At 52.2% G+C, this 15715-nt stretch overlaps 1 protein-coding gene across 2 annotated transcripts in view; it reads left to right on the top strand.

Moving 5' to 3' along the window:
* NAE1 (NEDD8 activating enzyme E1 subunit 1) overlaps nucleotides 1-15715 on the top strand; it is a 49925-nt gene that overhangs the window by 12433 nt on the left and 21777 nt on the right. For both annotated transcript variants that reach the window (XM_040329668.1, XM_040329667.1), the window contains exons 5-16: nucleotides 814-885; nucleotides 2366-2445; nucleotides 2906-3015; nucleotides 3126-3235; nucleotides 4427-4489; nucleotides 4569-4632; nucleotides 6416-6507; nucleotides 6586-6645; nucleotides 8276-8409; nucleotides 9796-9871; nucleotides 13394-13433; nucleotides 14299-14385. In XM_040329668.1, coding sequence (XP_040185602.1) covers nucleotides 814-885; nucleotides 2366-2445; nucleotides 2906-3015; nucleotides 3126-3235; nucleotides 4427-4489; nucleotides 4569-4632; nucleotides 6416-6507; nucleotides 6586-6645; nucleotides 8276-8409; nucleotides 9796-9871; nucleotides 13394-13433; nucleotides 14299-14385 — 988 coding nt within the window. The remainder of the gene's footprint in view (nucleotides 1-813; nucleotides 886-2365; nucleotides 2446-2905; nucleotides 3016-3125; nucleotides 3236-4426; nucleotides 4490-4568; nucleotides 4633-6415; nucleotides 6508-6585; nucleotides 6646-8275; nucleotides 8410-9795; nucleotides 9872-13393; nucleotides 13434-14298; nucleotides 14386-15715) is intronic.

Raw genomic sequence — 15715 nt, 5'->3', positions numbered from 1 at the left:
AGGGGCAGGGGGAGGAGTCTCATGCAGATATCAGAGGAAGGGACAGGAAGGAGGAGGGGCAGGGGAGGAGACTCATGCAGATATCAGAGGAAGGGACAGGAAGGAGGAGGGGCAGGGGAGGAGACTCATGCAGATATCAGAGGGAGGGGCAGGGGGAGGAGTCTCATGCAGATATCAGAGGAAGGGACAGGGGGAGGAGTCTCATGCAGATATCAGAGGAAGGGACAGGAAGGAGGAGGGGCAGGGGGAGGAGTCTCATGCAGATATCAGAGGAAGGAGGAGGGGCAGGGGAGGAGACTCATGCAGATATCAGAGGAAGGGACAGGAAGGAGGAGGGGCAGGGGGAGGAGTCTCATGCAGATATCAGAGGAAGGGACAGGAAGGAGGAGGGGCAGGGGGAGGAGTCTCATGCAGATATCAGAGGAAGGGGCAGGGGGAGGAGTCTCATGCAGATATCAGAGGGAGGAAGCAGCAGACAGAAATGACACTCAGTGCTCTGGACTGAGACAATTACACATTATAGAAGAATGTCCTTTGTTCAGATTTCATGTCTGAGATTTACATCCAATCTTTTCCATGTGATCAGCCATTGAACATGAACAGGAACGTGTTGCGTTTGTTGGGGGGGGGGGGGAGACTTTTCTATGGTGATGACGGCAGTTTGCAGCTTCCTTCCAGGTGACGTCATCCCGCATGCGACATCCCTCGCAGGTCATTGGTGGGTCTGTGTGACCTGCAGGTGACCTCCTTGTGACCCGATTGGCCGCTTTCAGCTGTTGATGTTTCTTTATTCTGTGATCTTCTCCTCCTCAGAGTCGGGCTGAGACGGCCATGGAGCTTCTACAGGAGCTGAATGAGGACGTGACGGGGAACTTCGTGTCTCAGGTTTGTACCCCATCTGTCAGTGAATGGGGGAGGGGCTCCCTGATCATTCGAAGTGTGGACTCCACCCCCCTGTGCTGGCCAATAGTGAGAGGAGGAGCCTGTGTGATTATCTCCTGGTTGAAGCTTGTATTCCATAGTCCGGGGGAGATCACCACCAATAATGACTATTACCAGGATGGGGCGCTTCCTTCCTGTAGGCTGGTAGGTAGGTAGGCTTGTTGGTTGGTTGGTAGGTAGGTTGGTTGGTAGGTAGGTAGGCTGGTAGGTTGGTAGGTAGGCTGGTTGGTTGGTAGGTAGAGAGATAGGCTGGTAGGTAGGCTGGTTGGGAGGTAGGTAGGCTAGTTGGTAGGTTGGTAGGCTGGTTGGGAGGTAGGTAGGCTGGTAGGTTGGTTGGTTGGTAGGCTGGTTGGTTGGTTGGTAGGTAGGCTGGTTGGTTGGTAGGCTGGTTGGTTGGTAGGCTGGTTGGTTGGTAGGCTGGTTGGTAGGTAGGCTGGTTGGTAGGTAGGTAGGCTGGTAGGTAGGCTGGTTGGTAGGTAGGCTGGTTGGTAGGTAGGCTGGTTGGTTGGTAGGTAGGCTGGTTGGTTGGTAGGTAGGTTGGTTGGTAGGTAGGTAGGCTGGTAGGCTGGTTGGTTGGTAGGTAGGCTGGTTGATAGGTTGGTTGGTAGGTAGGCTGGTTGGGAGGTAGGTAGGCTGGTTGGTAGGTAGGTAGGCAGGTTGGTGTAACACTGAACTGTAGGCAGATATGAAATCCATATAAAAGTAGGTAGATAGGCTGGTTGGTTGGTAGGTAGGTAGGCTGGTTGGTAGGTAGGCTGGTTGGTTGGTTGGTAGGTAGGCTGGTTGGTAGGTAGGCTGGTTGGTTGGTAGGTAGGCTGGTTGGTAGATAGGCTGGTTGGTAGGTAGGTAGGTTGGTAGGCTGGTTGGTTGGAAGGTAGGCTGGTTGGTTGGTAGGTGGATAGGTAGGCTGGTAGGTAGGCTGGTTGGTTGGTAGGTAGGTAGGCTGGTTGGTAGGTAGGCTGGTTGGTATGTTGGTTGGTAGGTAGGCTGGTTGGTTGGTAGGTAGGCTGGTTGGTTGGTAGGTAGGCTGGTTGGTTGGTAGGTGGATAGGTTGGTAGGTAGGCTGGTTGGTAGGTAGGTAGGCTGGTTGGTTGATAGGTAGGTTGGTGTAACACTGAACTGTAGGCAGATATGAAATCCACATAAAAGCTTCTCTGTGGGTTCCGGCGTGGGACCCGCATCGGCCTCCTGCAGGCTCTGTATGGCTGGAAGTGAGATCTATGTGCTGATTGGAGGAGAAGCTCATCGCTGTGCTGAGTTCAGGCTGGGGAGGGTCCGGGACAACCTGGGCTCAGAGGAAGTGGGTTGAATGATGCTGAGGACATCTAGTGGAACCATTGGATGGATATCTCTGTATTGATGGTGAATATTTCAGGAAAAGTCGCTTTTCTTCTGACCAATAACGTCGCCTTTTGTTTTTTAGCATCCAGAACAACTTCTGGACACCGACCCGTCTTTCTTCAACAAATTTACTTTAGTGATCGGCACTCAGTTACCGGAGAGGTAAGTCTGTATTCTCAGCGATTGGAACACGCGGTCACTTACTGGCAGTGCCCGTGTAAAAGGCCCCTCCCCCATAGTCACATTGCCGGCACTCCCCTATCACTGCTTCAGGGGGTGCGAAATACCCAATTATTGGGGGAGCCTGTGACCTCCCCCCAAGGGATAGCGGCCAATCACCAGGCCCACATGTCAGAGAGGGTGATGTCACCACTCCCCCTCCCCCCACTACTGACACGGGGGGGGGGGGGGGGGTCTTTACATGGACATGAATGAGGACGTGTGCTGCAATCTGTATCACCCAATCAGAAATCATCTTCTATAAACCTGACTGCACCAAACTATCACAGGTGGGCTCTGATTGGGTGACCTCTGACCTCCTGTGTACAGGGAGAGGGGTTTCCGCCCCCATTGATTTCTCTTTCCGCCCCCATTGATTTCTCTCTCCGCCTCTTTCTTCCAGCACGTTGCTGTGTCTGGCGGAGACGCTGTGGAACGCCAATATCCCGCTTCTGATTTGCCGGGCGTACGGCTTCATAGGATACATGAGAATTATTGTCAAAGAACATACCGGTGAGTCTGCATACATGTGACCCGCGCCTCTGGGGTGCCCCCTACTTGTATGATGGTCAGGGGACCCCAAACGTGTGTCATGGAAAGTTTCCTTTTCTGTGACCTTCCAGTGATAGAATCTCATCCTGATAACGCTCTGGAGGACCTGAGGTTGGATCAGCCCTTCTCTGAGCTCCGGGAACATCTGCAGCTCTATGACATGGATCACATGGACAGGAAGGTGTGTTCATTGTATGTGTCATATGACATGGACAGAAAGGTGTGTTCTCTATGTGTGATATGACATGGATCACATGGACAGAAAGGTGTGTTCTCTACATTGTATGTGTCATATGACATGCGTATGTTCTCTATGGATACATTGTATGTGTGATATGACATGGATCACATGGACAGAAAGGTGTGTTCTCTATGTGTGATATGACATGCGTGTTCTCTACATTGTATGTGTGATATGACATGGATCACATGGACAGAAAGGTGTGTTCTCTACATTGTATGTGTCATATGACATGCGTATGTTCTCTATGGATACATTGTATGTGTGATATGACATGGATCACATGGACAGAAAGGTGTGTTCATTGTATGTGTGATATGACACGCGTGTGTTCTCTACGGATACATTACATGTGTGATATGACATGGAGGGTGACGGTGGGTTTCTTGTTGATGGGTTGCCTGTTGGTGGGTTGCTTGTTGGCTGGTCGTTTATTGAAGTGGTTGGTGGGTTGGTTGTTGGTGGGTCTCTTGTTGAAGTGGTTGGTGGGTCGCTTGTTGGCGGGTCGCTTGTTGAAGTGGTTGGTGGGTCGCTTGTTGGCGGGTCGCTTGTTGAAGTGGTTGGTGGGTCGCTTGTTGGCGGGTCGCTTGTTGAAGTGGTTGGTGGGTCGCTTGTTGGCGGGTCGCTTGTTGAAGTGGTTGGTGGGTCGCTTGTTGAAGTGGTTGGTGGGTCGCTTGTTGGCGGGTCGCTTGTTGAAGTGGTTGGTGGGTCGCTTGTTGAAGTGGTTGGTGGGTCGCTTGTTGAAGTGGTTGGTGGGTCGCTTGTTGGCGGGTCGCTTGTTGAAGTGGTTGGTGGGTCGCTTGTTGAAGTGGTTGGTGGGTCGCTTGTTGGCGGGTCGCTTGTTGGCGGGTCGCTTGTTGAAGTGGTTGGTGGGTCGCTTGTTGAAGTGGTTGGTGAGTCGCTTGTTGAAGTGGTTGGCGGGTCGCTTGTTGGTGGGTCGCTTGTTGGCGGGTCGCTTGTTGGCGGGTCGCTTGTTGAAGCGGTTGGTGGTTCGCTTGTTGGCGGGTCGCTTGTTGAAGTGGTTGGTGGGTCGCTTGTTGTTGGGTTGGTTGGGTTGGGTTGATTGGAGGATTGCAGCATTAGAATGCCGTTTGATGTGGAGGATTCTCAATGATTTCTCGTTGGGTTTAGGATCATTCGCACACGCCGTGGATTGTCATCGTCGCCAAGTTTTTGGAGAAATGGCGCAGAGAGGTTTGTATGTGTGTGTTGGGTGACGGAGCGTTTCTCCGGCTGTCTGGAATCTTCTCTGATGCGATTATTCTTTGTGTAGAACGCGGGACAGATCCCCAAATCATACAAAGATAAGGAAGCTTTCCGGGATCTGATCAGACAAGGTAAGTCCTTTTATAATGAAGATTCTGTGGAGTTTGTTTCTGGAATCGGCGCACATTTTACACTCGCATTGAGTTCGGGTCACACCGGTGCGATGCGGGAACCACAGCGATTACTTTTCAGGTTCCTGCATCGCATCCGACTCGCACTCAGTTCACACTGCTCTCTGTAAATGGCTGCGGTTGTCCGTATAAAGTTAATGACACCCCCAAATCAGAACGCAGAACGCAGTGCAAACTGTGATACTGTATAGAATCGCATGGCTCTGAACACCCCATGTGATCCGATTCCACTGTGGACCAAAAAAAGGGTCCTGCACCATTTTGGTGAGAGTGTGATCCGATTTTACCCATACAAACTATTGCTGAATTCGCATGCAATGTCTGTCATCACACCGGTGTGAACCCGCCATAAAGGAGAAGGAGAACACGTTACACATACAGGGTGAACACGTTCCACATACAGGGTGAACACGTTCCACATACAGGGTGAACACGTTGCACATACAGGGTGAACACGTTCCACATACAGGGTGAACACGTTGCACATACAGGGTGAACACGTTACACATACAGGGTGAACACGTTCCACATACAGGGTGAACACGTTCCACATGCAGGGTGAACACGTTCCACATGCAGGGTGAACACGTTCCACATGCAGGGTGAACACGTTCCACATGCAGGGTGAACACGTTCCACATGCAGGGTGAACACGTTCCACATGCAGGGTGAACACGTTCCACATGCAGGGTGAACACGTTCCACATGCAGGGTGAACACGTTCCACATGCAGGGTGAACACGTTCCACATGCAGGGTGAACACGTTACACATGCAGGGTGAACACGTAACACATGCAGGGTGAACACGTCACATGTTCCGGCTCCTGCTGCACAACAACCTGTCTCTGGTGCTGCAGCCTCTTCATGTTTCTTTCTAGTCCCATATGGGGTGTTCGTTCCCAGGAAACTGGCACAGTGAAGGAGTGTGAGTGACTCCACCAAGCGGATCCGCCTGCTTAGTGAGTGATCCCCCCTCTGATCCCCGCTGATCTCTCCGCTGATCCCCGCTGATCTCTCCGCTGATCCCCGCTGATCTCTCCTCTGATCTCTCCTCTGATCCCCACTGATCTCTCCGCTGATCCCCGCTGATCTCTCCGCTGATCCCCGCTGATCTCTCCTCTGATCCCCACTGATCTCTCCGCTGATCCCCACTGATCTCTCCGCTGATCCCCACTGATCTCTCCGCTGATCCCCGCTGATCTCTCCTCTGATCCCCGCTGATCTCTCCTCTGATCCCCGCTGATCTCTCCTCTGATCCCCGCTGATCTCTTCTCTGATCCCCACTGATCTCTCTGCTGATCTCTCCCCCTTGATGTCTCCACCGATCTCTCTTCTGATCTCTCCGCTGAGCAGGCAGATGACGGGTCCGTGTCCGCTACCCTATGCAGGGCGGTCACAGACACCGCCCGCTCTGCTGTATGGGCAGTTGGATGTAAACAGACCGCCTGTCCATTTACATCCAACTGTCATCCAAATCAACCTGCTAGAGTCAGACAGATAGGGAACAGCGGATCGGATAGCGGTGGGTGTTGGCAGACACACGTCTGAACCGTTGGATGAACTGACCGGTGGCCTCTAGTGGATGGTTGGGTGACACACAGTCATGTTTGATGGATACTTTGAAATGATAATATAATAATCTATATTTGGCATGACAGATGAAAGGGTTGTGGTGGTACGGAGCAGAGGAAGTGGTTTCTAATCTGTTCTATGTGGTCACAGGAGTTCTAAAGAACGAGAATGGAGTTCCGGAAGACGAGGAGAACTTTGAGGAAGCCGTGAAGAACGTCAACACGGCATTGAACGTCACCAAAGTACGTCGCCTTCTTACCTCTTGTCCCCGACTTCCCGACTGTCCGTTCTGAGGCTTTGTATTCTTATTGTCTCTCCAGTGTCCCGGCCACATCGAGGAAATCTTCAGTGACGACCGATGCACAAATATCACACAACAGGTACTCTTCTTGTACAGCTCCGTTATTGCTGCGGGACTTTCTCAGTTTTCTACAAAATAAAGAGGCTTTTGGGTTGTTTGGCCTATTCAGGGCTAAATAACAGGTTCTCTTTGGAGCAGGGAGATGAAGGGGCAGTTACTTCTCTTCTATAGATTCCCCCACTTACCTACAGAATCCCCCATAAAACTGCTGGGAAAGTGCTAACACAGTGCTATGCATCCCCCCCCCCGGTTCCTGTTGGTGCTGCTGGTTCCTGTTGGTGCCGCTGGTTCCTGTTGGTGCCGCTGGTTCCTGTTGGTGCCGCTGGTTCCTGTTGGTGCCGCTGGTTCCTGTTGCTGCCGCTGGTTCCTGTTGGCGCCGCTGGTTCCTGTTGGCGCCGCTGGTTCCTGTTGGCGCCGCTGGTTCCTGTTGGCGCCGCTGGTTCCTGTTGGTGCCGCTGGTTCGTGTTGGTGGTGCCGCTGGTTCGTGTTGGTGGTGCCGCTGGTTCGTGTTGGTGGTGCCGCTGGTTCGTGTTGGTGGTGCCGCTGGTTCGTGTTGGTGTCGCTGGTTCCTGTTGGTGCCGCTGGTTCCTGTTGGCGCCTCTGGTTCGTGTTGGTGGTGCCGCTGGTTCGTGTTGGTGGTGCCGCTGGTTCGTGTTGGTGGTGCCGCTGGTTCGTGTTGGTGGTGCCGCTGGTTCGTGTTGGTGGTGCCGCTGGTTCGTGTTGGTGTCGCTGGTTCCTGTTGGTGTCGCTGGTTCCTGTTGGTGTCGCTGGTTCCTGTTGGTGTCGCTGGTTCGTGTTGGTGGTGCCGCTGGTTCGTGTTGGTGGTGCCGCTGGTTCGTGTTGGTGTCGCTGGTTCCTGTTGGTGTCGCTGGTTCGTGTTGGTGGTGCCGCTGGTTCGTGTTGGTGGTGCCGCTGGTTCGTGTTGGTGGTGCCGCTGGTTCGTGTTGGTGGTGCCGCTGGTTCGTGTTGGTGGTGCCGCTGGTTCGTGTTGGCACCGCTGGTTCCTGTTGGCGCCTCTGGTTCCTGTTGGCGCCTCTGGTTCCTGTTTGCGTCGCTGGTTCCTGTTGGTGGCGTCGCTGGTTCCTGTTGGTGGTGCCGCTGGTTCCTGTTGGTGGTGCCGCTGGTTCGTGTTGGTGGTGCCGCTGGTTCGTGTTGGTGGCGCTGGTTCCTGTTTGGTGGCGCTGGTTCCTGTTTGGTGGCGCTGGTTCCTGTTTGGTGGCGCTGGTTCCTGTTTGGTGGCGCTGGTTCCTGGTTGGTGGCGCTGGTTCCTGGTTGGTGGCGCTGGTTCCTGGTTGGTGGCGCTGGTTCCTGGTTGGTGGCGCTGGTTCCTGGTTGGTGGCGCTGGTTCCTGTTGGTGACGCTGGTTCCTGTTGGCGCCGCTGGTTCCTGTTGGTGTCTGAGTGTAAGGACTGGAGGTAGATCGCAGACCAACTGACCTTTCCCAGCATAATTACCAGCCAGCCTGCAAACAACTAACATTTCTTCTCTCTATCAATTCACTCATTTATTAAAGGATTCATTTTAATGCGTGTTCACCTCAAACCCCCCCGGTGACAGGAAACCCCTAAATCTGAGGGGTGTCAGTTGTGAAATTATTGCTGATCTCTTCCTAAATGTGCAACTTGACTGAGCCGAGTTTTTACCACCAGACCCCCAACTTCTGGATATTGGCTCGAGCCATTAAAGAATTCACAGCCGCTGAAAGCAACGGGAACTTACCTCTGCGAGGAACCATTCCGGACATGATCGCCGACTCCGACAAGTTTATAAAGCTACAGAATGTGTAAGGTCCCCGGATTGTTAACTATCTGTGTGTACCCCCCCCCCCATAGACATGGGACCTCAAATCTCCCCCCATAGGCATGGGACCCCAATTCTTCCCCCATAGACATGGGACCCCAATTCCCCCCCCCCCCCATAGACATGGGACCTCAAATCTCCCCCCATAGACATGGGACCCCAATTCTCCCCCCCATAGACATGGGACCCCAAATCTCCCCCCATACACATGGAACCCCAAATCCCCCCCCCCCCCATAGACATGGGACCCCAAATCTCCCCCCATAGACATGGGACCCCAAATCTCCCCCCATAGACATGGGACCCCAAATCTCCCCCCATAGACATGGGACCCCAAATCTCCCCCCATAGACATGGGACCCCAAATCTCCCCCCCCCATAGACATGGGACCCCAAATATCTCCCCCCATAGACATGGGACCCCAAATCTCCCCCCATAGACATGGGACCCCAATTCTTCCCCCATAGACATGGGACCCCAAATCTCCCCCCATAGACATGGGACCCCAATTCTCCCCCCATAGACATGGGACCCCAATTCTCCCCCCATAGACATGGGACCCCAATTCTCCCCCCCCATAGACATGGGACCCCAATTCTCCCCCCCCATAGACATGGGATCACATTCCTGGCACTATGACGCTCATTGTTGGGGTTCACATTCCTGTCACTATGACGCTCATTGTTGGGGTTCACATTGTTGGGGTTCACATTCCTGGCACTATGACACTCATTGTTGGGGTTCACACTTCTGTCACTATGACACTCATTGTTGGGGTTCTCATTGTTGGGGTTCTCATTCCTGGCACTATGACACTCATTGTTGGGGTTCACATTCCTGTCACTATGACACTCATTGTTGGGGTTCTCATTGTTGGGGTTCACATTCCTGGCACTATGACGCTCATTGTTGGGGTTCTCATTGTTGGGGTTCACACTCCTGTCACTATGACACTCATTGTTGGGGTTCACATTCCTGGCACTATGACACTCATTGTTGGGGTTCACACTCCTGGCACTATTACACTCATTGTTGGGGTTCTCATTCCTGTCACTATGACACTCATTGTTGGGGTTCACATTCCTGGCACTATGACACTAATTTTTGGGGTTCACATTCCTGGCACTATGACACTCATTGTTGGGGTTCACACTCCTGGCACTATTACACTCATTGTTGGGGTTCACATTCCTGGCACTATGACACTCATTGTTGGGGTTCACATTCCTGGCACTATGACGCTCATTGTTGGGGTTCACATTCCTGGCACTATGACACTCATTGTTGGGGTTCTCATTGTTGGGGTTCACATTCCTGGCACTATGACATGTGATGATCACAGGACTCTCTTCTCCATTCGCTGTTCAGGTATCGGGAAAAGGCCAAGAAGGACGCAGCCACGGTGGAGCACTACGTCTCCAAACTCCTCCAGACAGTGGGCAGGGTAAGTGCTCCTCACTGACGCCTCATTGGCTTGTCTTTGTGGATCAGAGCTGTACATTCCCTATCACACGCGTGTTCTGAGTGCTGATTAGCCGTGTGATCTTCCCTTGTCAGAGGAATGAATGTTCTTCATAGTGGCTCCGATCTCCAATGTATTCATAATCTGTAGAGCAGGAATTCTACACCGGCCACTAGGGGCAGCGCCACCCTCCCTGCACATTGTACTGCTGGCTGTTCCTCATGCATGCTCCTTGTATGATCCAAGTGTACAGATCGCTCTCCTGCCTTCCATAGCTATCCTTCCAGGTCATTAGAAAGGGACCCACGGGCTCATACCACGGGCTCATACCACGGGCCCATACCACGGGCTCAGAGATTAGAAAGGGACCCACAGGCCCATACCACGGGCTCAGAGATTAGAAGGGGACCCACAGGCCCATATCACGGGCTCATAGATTTGAAGAGGACCCACAGACCCATACCACGGCCTCAGAGATTAGAAGGGGACCCATACCACGGGCTCGGAGATTAGAAGGGGACCCATACCACGGGCTCGGAGATTAGAAGGGGACCCATAGGCTCAGAGATTAGATGGGGACCCACAGACCCATACCACTGGCTCATAGATTTGAAGAGGACCCACAGACCCATACCACGGCCTCAGAGATTAGAAGGGGACCCATACCACGGGCTCGGAGATTAGAAGGGGACCCATACCACGGGCTCGGAGATTAGAAGGGGACCCATACCACGGGCTCGGAGATTAGAAGGGGACCCACAGGCCCATACCACGGGCTCAGAGATTAGAAGGGGACCCACAGACCCATACCACGGGCTCAGAGATTAGAAGGGGACCCACAGGCCCATACCACGGGCTCAGAGATTAGAGGGGACCCACAGGCCCATACCACGGGCTCAGAGATTAGAAGGGGACCCACAGGCCCATACCACGGGCTCATATATTAGAAGGGGACCCACAGGCCCATACCACGGGCTCAGAGATTAGAAGGGGACCCACAGACCCATACCACGGGCTCAGAGATTAGAAGGGGACCCACAGGCCCATACCACGGGCTCAGAGATTAGAAGGGGACCCACAGACCCATACCACAGGCTCAGAGATTAGAAGGGGACCCACAGACCCATACCACGGGCTCAGAGATTAGAAGGGGACCCACAGGCCCATACCACGGGCTCAGAGATTAGAAGGGGACCCACAGACCCATACCACAGGCTCAGAGATTAGAAGGGGACCCACAGTCCCATACCACAGGCTCAGAGATTAGAAGGGGACCCACAGACTCATACCACGGGCTCAGAGATTAGAAGGGGACCCACAGGCTCAGAGATTAGAAGGGACCCACAGACCCATACCACGGGCTCAGAGATTAGAAGGGGACCCACAGACCCATACCACGGGCTCAGAGATTAGAAGGGGACCCACAGGCCCATACCACGGGCTCAGAGATTAGAAGGGGACCCACAGACCCATACCACGGGCTCAGAGATTAGAAGGGGACCCACAGGCCCATACCACGGGCTCAGAGATTAGAAGGGGACCCACAGACCCATACCACGGGCTCAGAGATTAGAAGGGGACCCACAGGCCCATACCACAGGCTCAGAGATTAGAAGGGGACCCACAGTCCCATACCACAGGCTCAGAGATTAGAAGGGGACCCACAGACTCATACCACGGGCTCAGAGATTAGAAGGGGACCCACAGGCTCAGAGATTAGAAGGGACCCACAGACCCATACCACGGGCTCAGAGATTAGAAGGGGACCCACAGACCCATACCACGGGCTCATAGATTAGAAGAGGACCCACAGACCCATACCACGGGCTCAGAGATTAGAAGGGGACCCACAGGGTCATACCATGGGCTCAGAGATTAGAAGGGGACCCACGGGCTCATAGATTAGAAGGGGACCCACAGGCCCATACCACGGCTCAGAGATTAGAAGGGACCCACAGGCCTATACCACAGGCTCAGAGATTAGAAGGGACCCACGGGCTCAGAGATTAGAAAGGGACCCACAGACCCATACCACGGGCACAGAGATTAGAAGAGGACCCACAGACCCATACCACGGGCTCAGAGATTAGAAGGGGACCCACAGGCCCATACCACGGCTCAGAGATTAGAAGGGGACCCACAGGCTCATACCACAGGCTCAGAGATTAGAAGGGGACCCACAGACCCATACCACGGGCTCAGAGATTAGAAGGGGACCCACAGGCCCATACCACGGGCTCATAGATTAGAAGAGGACCCACAGACCCATACCACGGGCTCAGAGATTAGAAGGGGACCCACAGGCCCATACCACGGCTCAGAGATTAGAAGGGACCCACAGGCCTATACCACGGGCTCAGAGATTAGAAGGGGACCCACAGGCCCATACCACGGGCTCAGAGATTAGAAGGGGACCCACAGACCCATACCACGGGCTCAGAGATTAGAAGGGGACCCACAGGCCCATACCACGGGCTCATAGATTAGAAGAGGACCCACAGACCCATACCACGGGCTCAGAGATTAGAAGGGGACCCACAGGCCCATACCACGGCTCAGAGATTAGAAGGGACCCACAGGCCTATACCACGGGCTCAGAGATTAGAAGGGGACCCACAGGCCCATACCACGGGCTCAGAGATTAGAAGGGGACCCACAGACCCATACCACGGGCTCAGAGATTAGAAGGGGACCCACAGGCCCATACCACGGGCTCATAGATTAGAAGAGGACACACAGACCCATACCACGGGCTCAGAGATTAGAAGAGGACACACAGACCCATACCACGGGCTCGGAGATTAGAAGGGGACCCATACCACGGGCTCAGAGATTAGAAGGGGACCCACAGACCCATACCACGGGCACAGAGATTAGAAGGGGACCCACAGACCCATACCACGGGCTCAGAGATTAGAAGGGGACCCACAGACCCATACCACGGGCTCAGAGATTAGAAGGGGACCACAGGCTCATACCACGGGCTCAGAGATTAGAAGGGGACCACAGGCTCATACCACGGGCTCAGAGATTAGAAGGGGACCCACAGGCCTATACCACGGGCTCAGAGATTAGAAGGGGACCCACAGACCCATACCACGGGCTCAGAGATTAGAAGGGGACCCACAGACCCATACCACGGGCTCAGAGATTAGAAGGGGACCCACAGACCTATACCACGGGGTCATAGATTGGAAGGGGACCCACAGACCCATACCATGGACTCGGAGATTAGAAGGGGACCCACAGGGTCATACCACGGGCTCAGAGATTAGAAGGGGACCCACGGGCTCATAGATTAGAAGGGGACCCACAGACCCATACCACAGGCTCAGAGATTTGAAGGGGACCCACAGGCCTATACCACGGGCTCAGAGATTAGAGGGGACCCACAGACCCATACCACGGGCTCAGAGATTCGGTCTTTCAAACATAAAATGAAGAGTACTCTTTGAACCCAGTAGAATTTTTTGTCTTGATTATAACGTTTTGCTGTCATTGCAGCCTCCGGAAAGCATATCGGAAAAAGAAATCCGTCTCTTCTGTAAGTTCTTATTTCTTTTCTTACATTTTAATATATTATGGATAGAGTAGGGGGAGGGTTAGAACTCGGGACGCTGAAAAATCCGCCACCAAAAAGATCAGCTGAAGATGGACGGGTTTCCTGCATTCGCTGATCGTTCTTGGTGACCGTTATCAAATATGAATAAATTCATAATCATTTAAATTCCTAGTAACTAAAAAGTTGAATATAATACAATTCTGAAAAATATATCTTTTTAAAAACTGTCTATTTCAGTTTTGGTGCGTCCTGAATTTTGGGTTTCGGCGCACAGATAGTAAGAACGCCGGGTCAGGATGTATTTATTTTAGCCATTTCTGTCCCATTGGGGGAGATTTCCCTTCACTTCCTGTCCCATTGGGAGAGGTTTCCCTTCACTTCCTGTCCCATTGGGGAGGTGTCCCTTCACTTCCTGTCCCATTGGGAGAGGTTTCCCTTCACTTCCTGTCCCATTGGGAGAGGTTTCCCTTCACTTCCTGTCCCATTGGGAGAGGTTTCCCTTCACTTCCTGTCCCATTGGGAGAGGTTTCCCTTCACTTCCTGTCCCATTGGGAGAGGTTTCCCTTCACTTCCTGTCCCATTGGGAGAGGTTTCCCTTCACTTCCTGTCCCATTGGGGGAGATTTCCCTTCACTTCCTGTCCCATTGGGGGAGATTTCCCTTCACTTCCTGTCCCATTGGGGGCGCTTTCCCTTCACTTCCTGTCCCATTGGGGGAGATTTCCCTTCACTTCCTGTCCCATTGGGGGAGATTTCCCCTCACTTCCTGTCCCATAAACACAACAGGAAGTGAGGAAATCTTTTCCCTTCAGACTGTTGAGAAATGTATTTGTTTTCCTTCCTGTTTAGGTAGAAATTGCGCTTTCCTGCGAGTGGTGAGGGGCAGATCTGTGTGTGAGGAGTACGGTCTGGACACGGCGAAGAAAGATGACATTGGTGAGATTACAGCGCACATTGTGCGTCCGTACACATCAGTACACACCAGTACACATATCAGTATACACATCAGTATACACACCAGTACACATATCAGTACACGCCAGTATACACATATCAGTACACGCCAGTATACACATCAGTATACACACCAGTACACACCAGTATACACACCAGTACACACACCAGTACACACATCAGTATACACATCAGTACACACCAGTATACACATCAGTACACACCAGTACACACATCAGTATACACATCAGTACACACATCAGTACACACCAGTATACACATCAGTACACACCAGTACACACCAGTATACACATCAGTACACACCAGTATACACACCAGTACACACCAGTATACACATCAGTACACACATCAGTACACACCAGTATACACACCAGTACACACCAGTATACACATCAGTACACACCAGTACACACCAGTACACACATCAGTATACACACCAGTACACGCCAGTATACACATCAGTACACACCAGTACACACATCAGTATACACACCAGTACACATATCAGTACACACCAGTATACACATCAGTACACACCAGTACACACATCAGTATACACACCAGTACACATATCAGTACACACCAGTATACACATCAGTACACACCAGTATACACACCAGTACACACCAGTATACACATCAGTACACACCAGTACACACCAGTATACACATCAGTACACACCAGTATACACATCAGTACACGCCAGTATACACACCAGTATACACATCAGTACACACCAGTATACACACCAGTACACACCAGTATACACATCAGTACACACCAGTACACACCAGTATACACATCAGTACACACCAGTATACACATCAGTACACGCCAGTATACACACCAGTATACACATCAGTACACACCAGTATACACATCAGTACACACCAGTATACACACCAGTACACACCAGTATACACATCAGTACACACCAGTATACACATCAGTACACACCAGTATACACATCAGTACACACCAGTATACACATCAGTACACGCCAGTATACACACCAGTATACACATCAGTACACACCAGTATACACATCAGTACACGCCAGTATACACACCAGTACACACCAGTATACACATCAGTACACACCAGTATACACATCAGTATACACACCAGTATACACATCAGTATACACATCAGTACACACCAGTATACACATCAGTACACACCAGTATACACATCAGTACACACCAGTATACACATCAGTACACACCAGTATACACACCAGTATACACATCAGTATACAAACAAGTACACACCAGTATACACACCAGTATAC

Source organism: Rana temporaria, chromosome 11, assembly GCF_905171775.1.
Source record: "Rana temporaria chromosome 11, aRanTem1.1, whole genome shotgun sequence".
NCBI lineage: Eukaryota > Metazoa > Chordata > Amphibia > Anura > Ranidae > Rana > Rana temporaria.
This window is presented reverse-complemented; position numbering and strand designations above follow the sequence as displayed.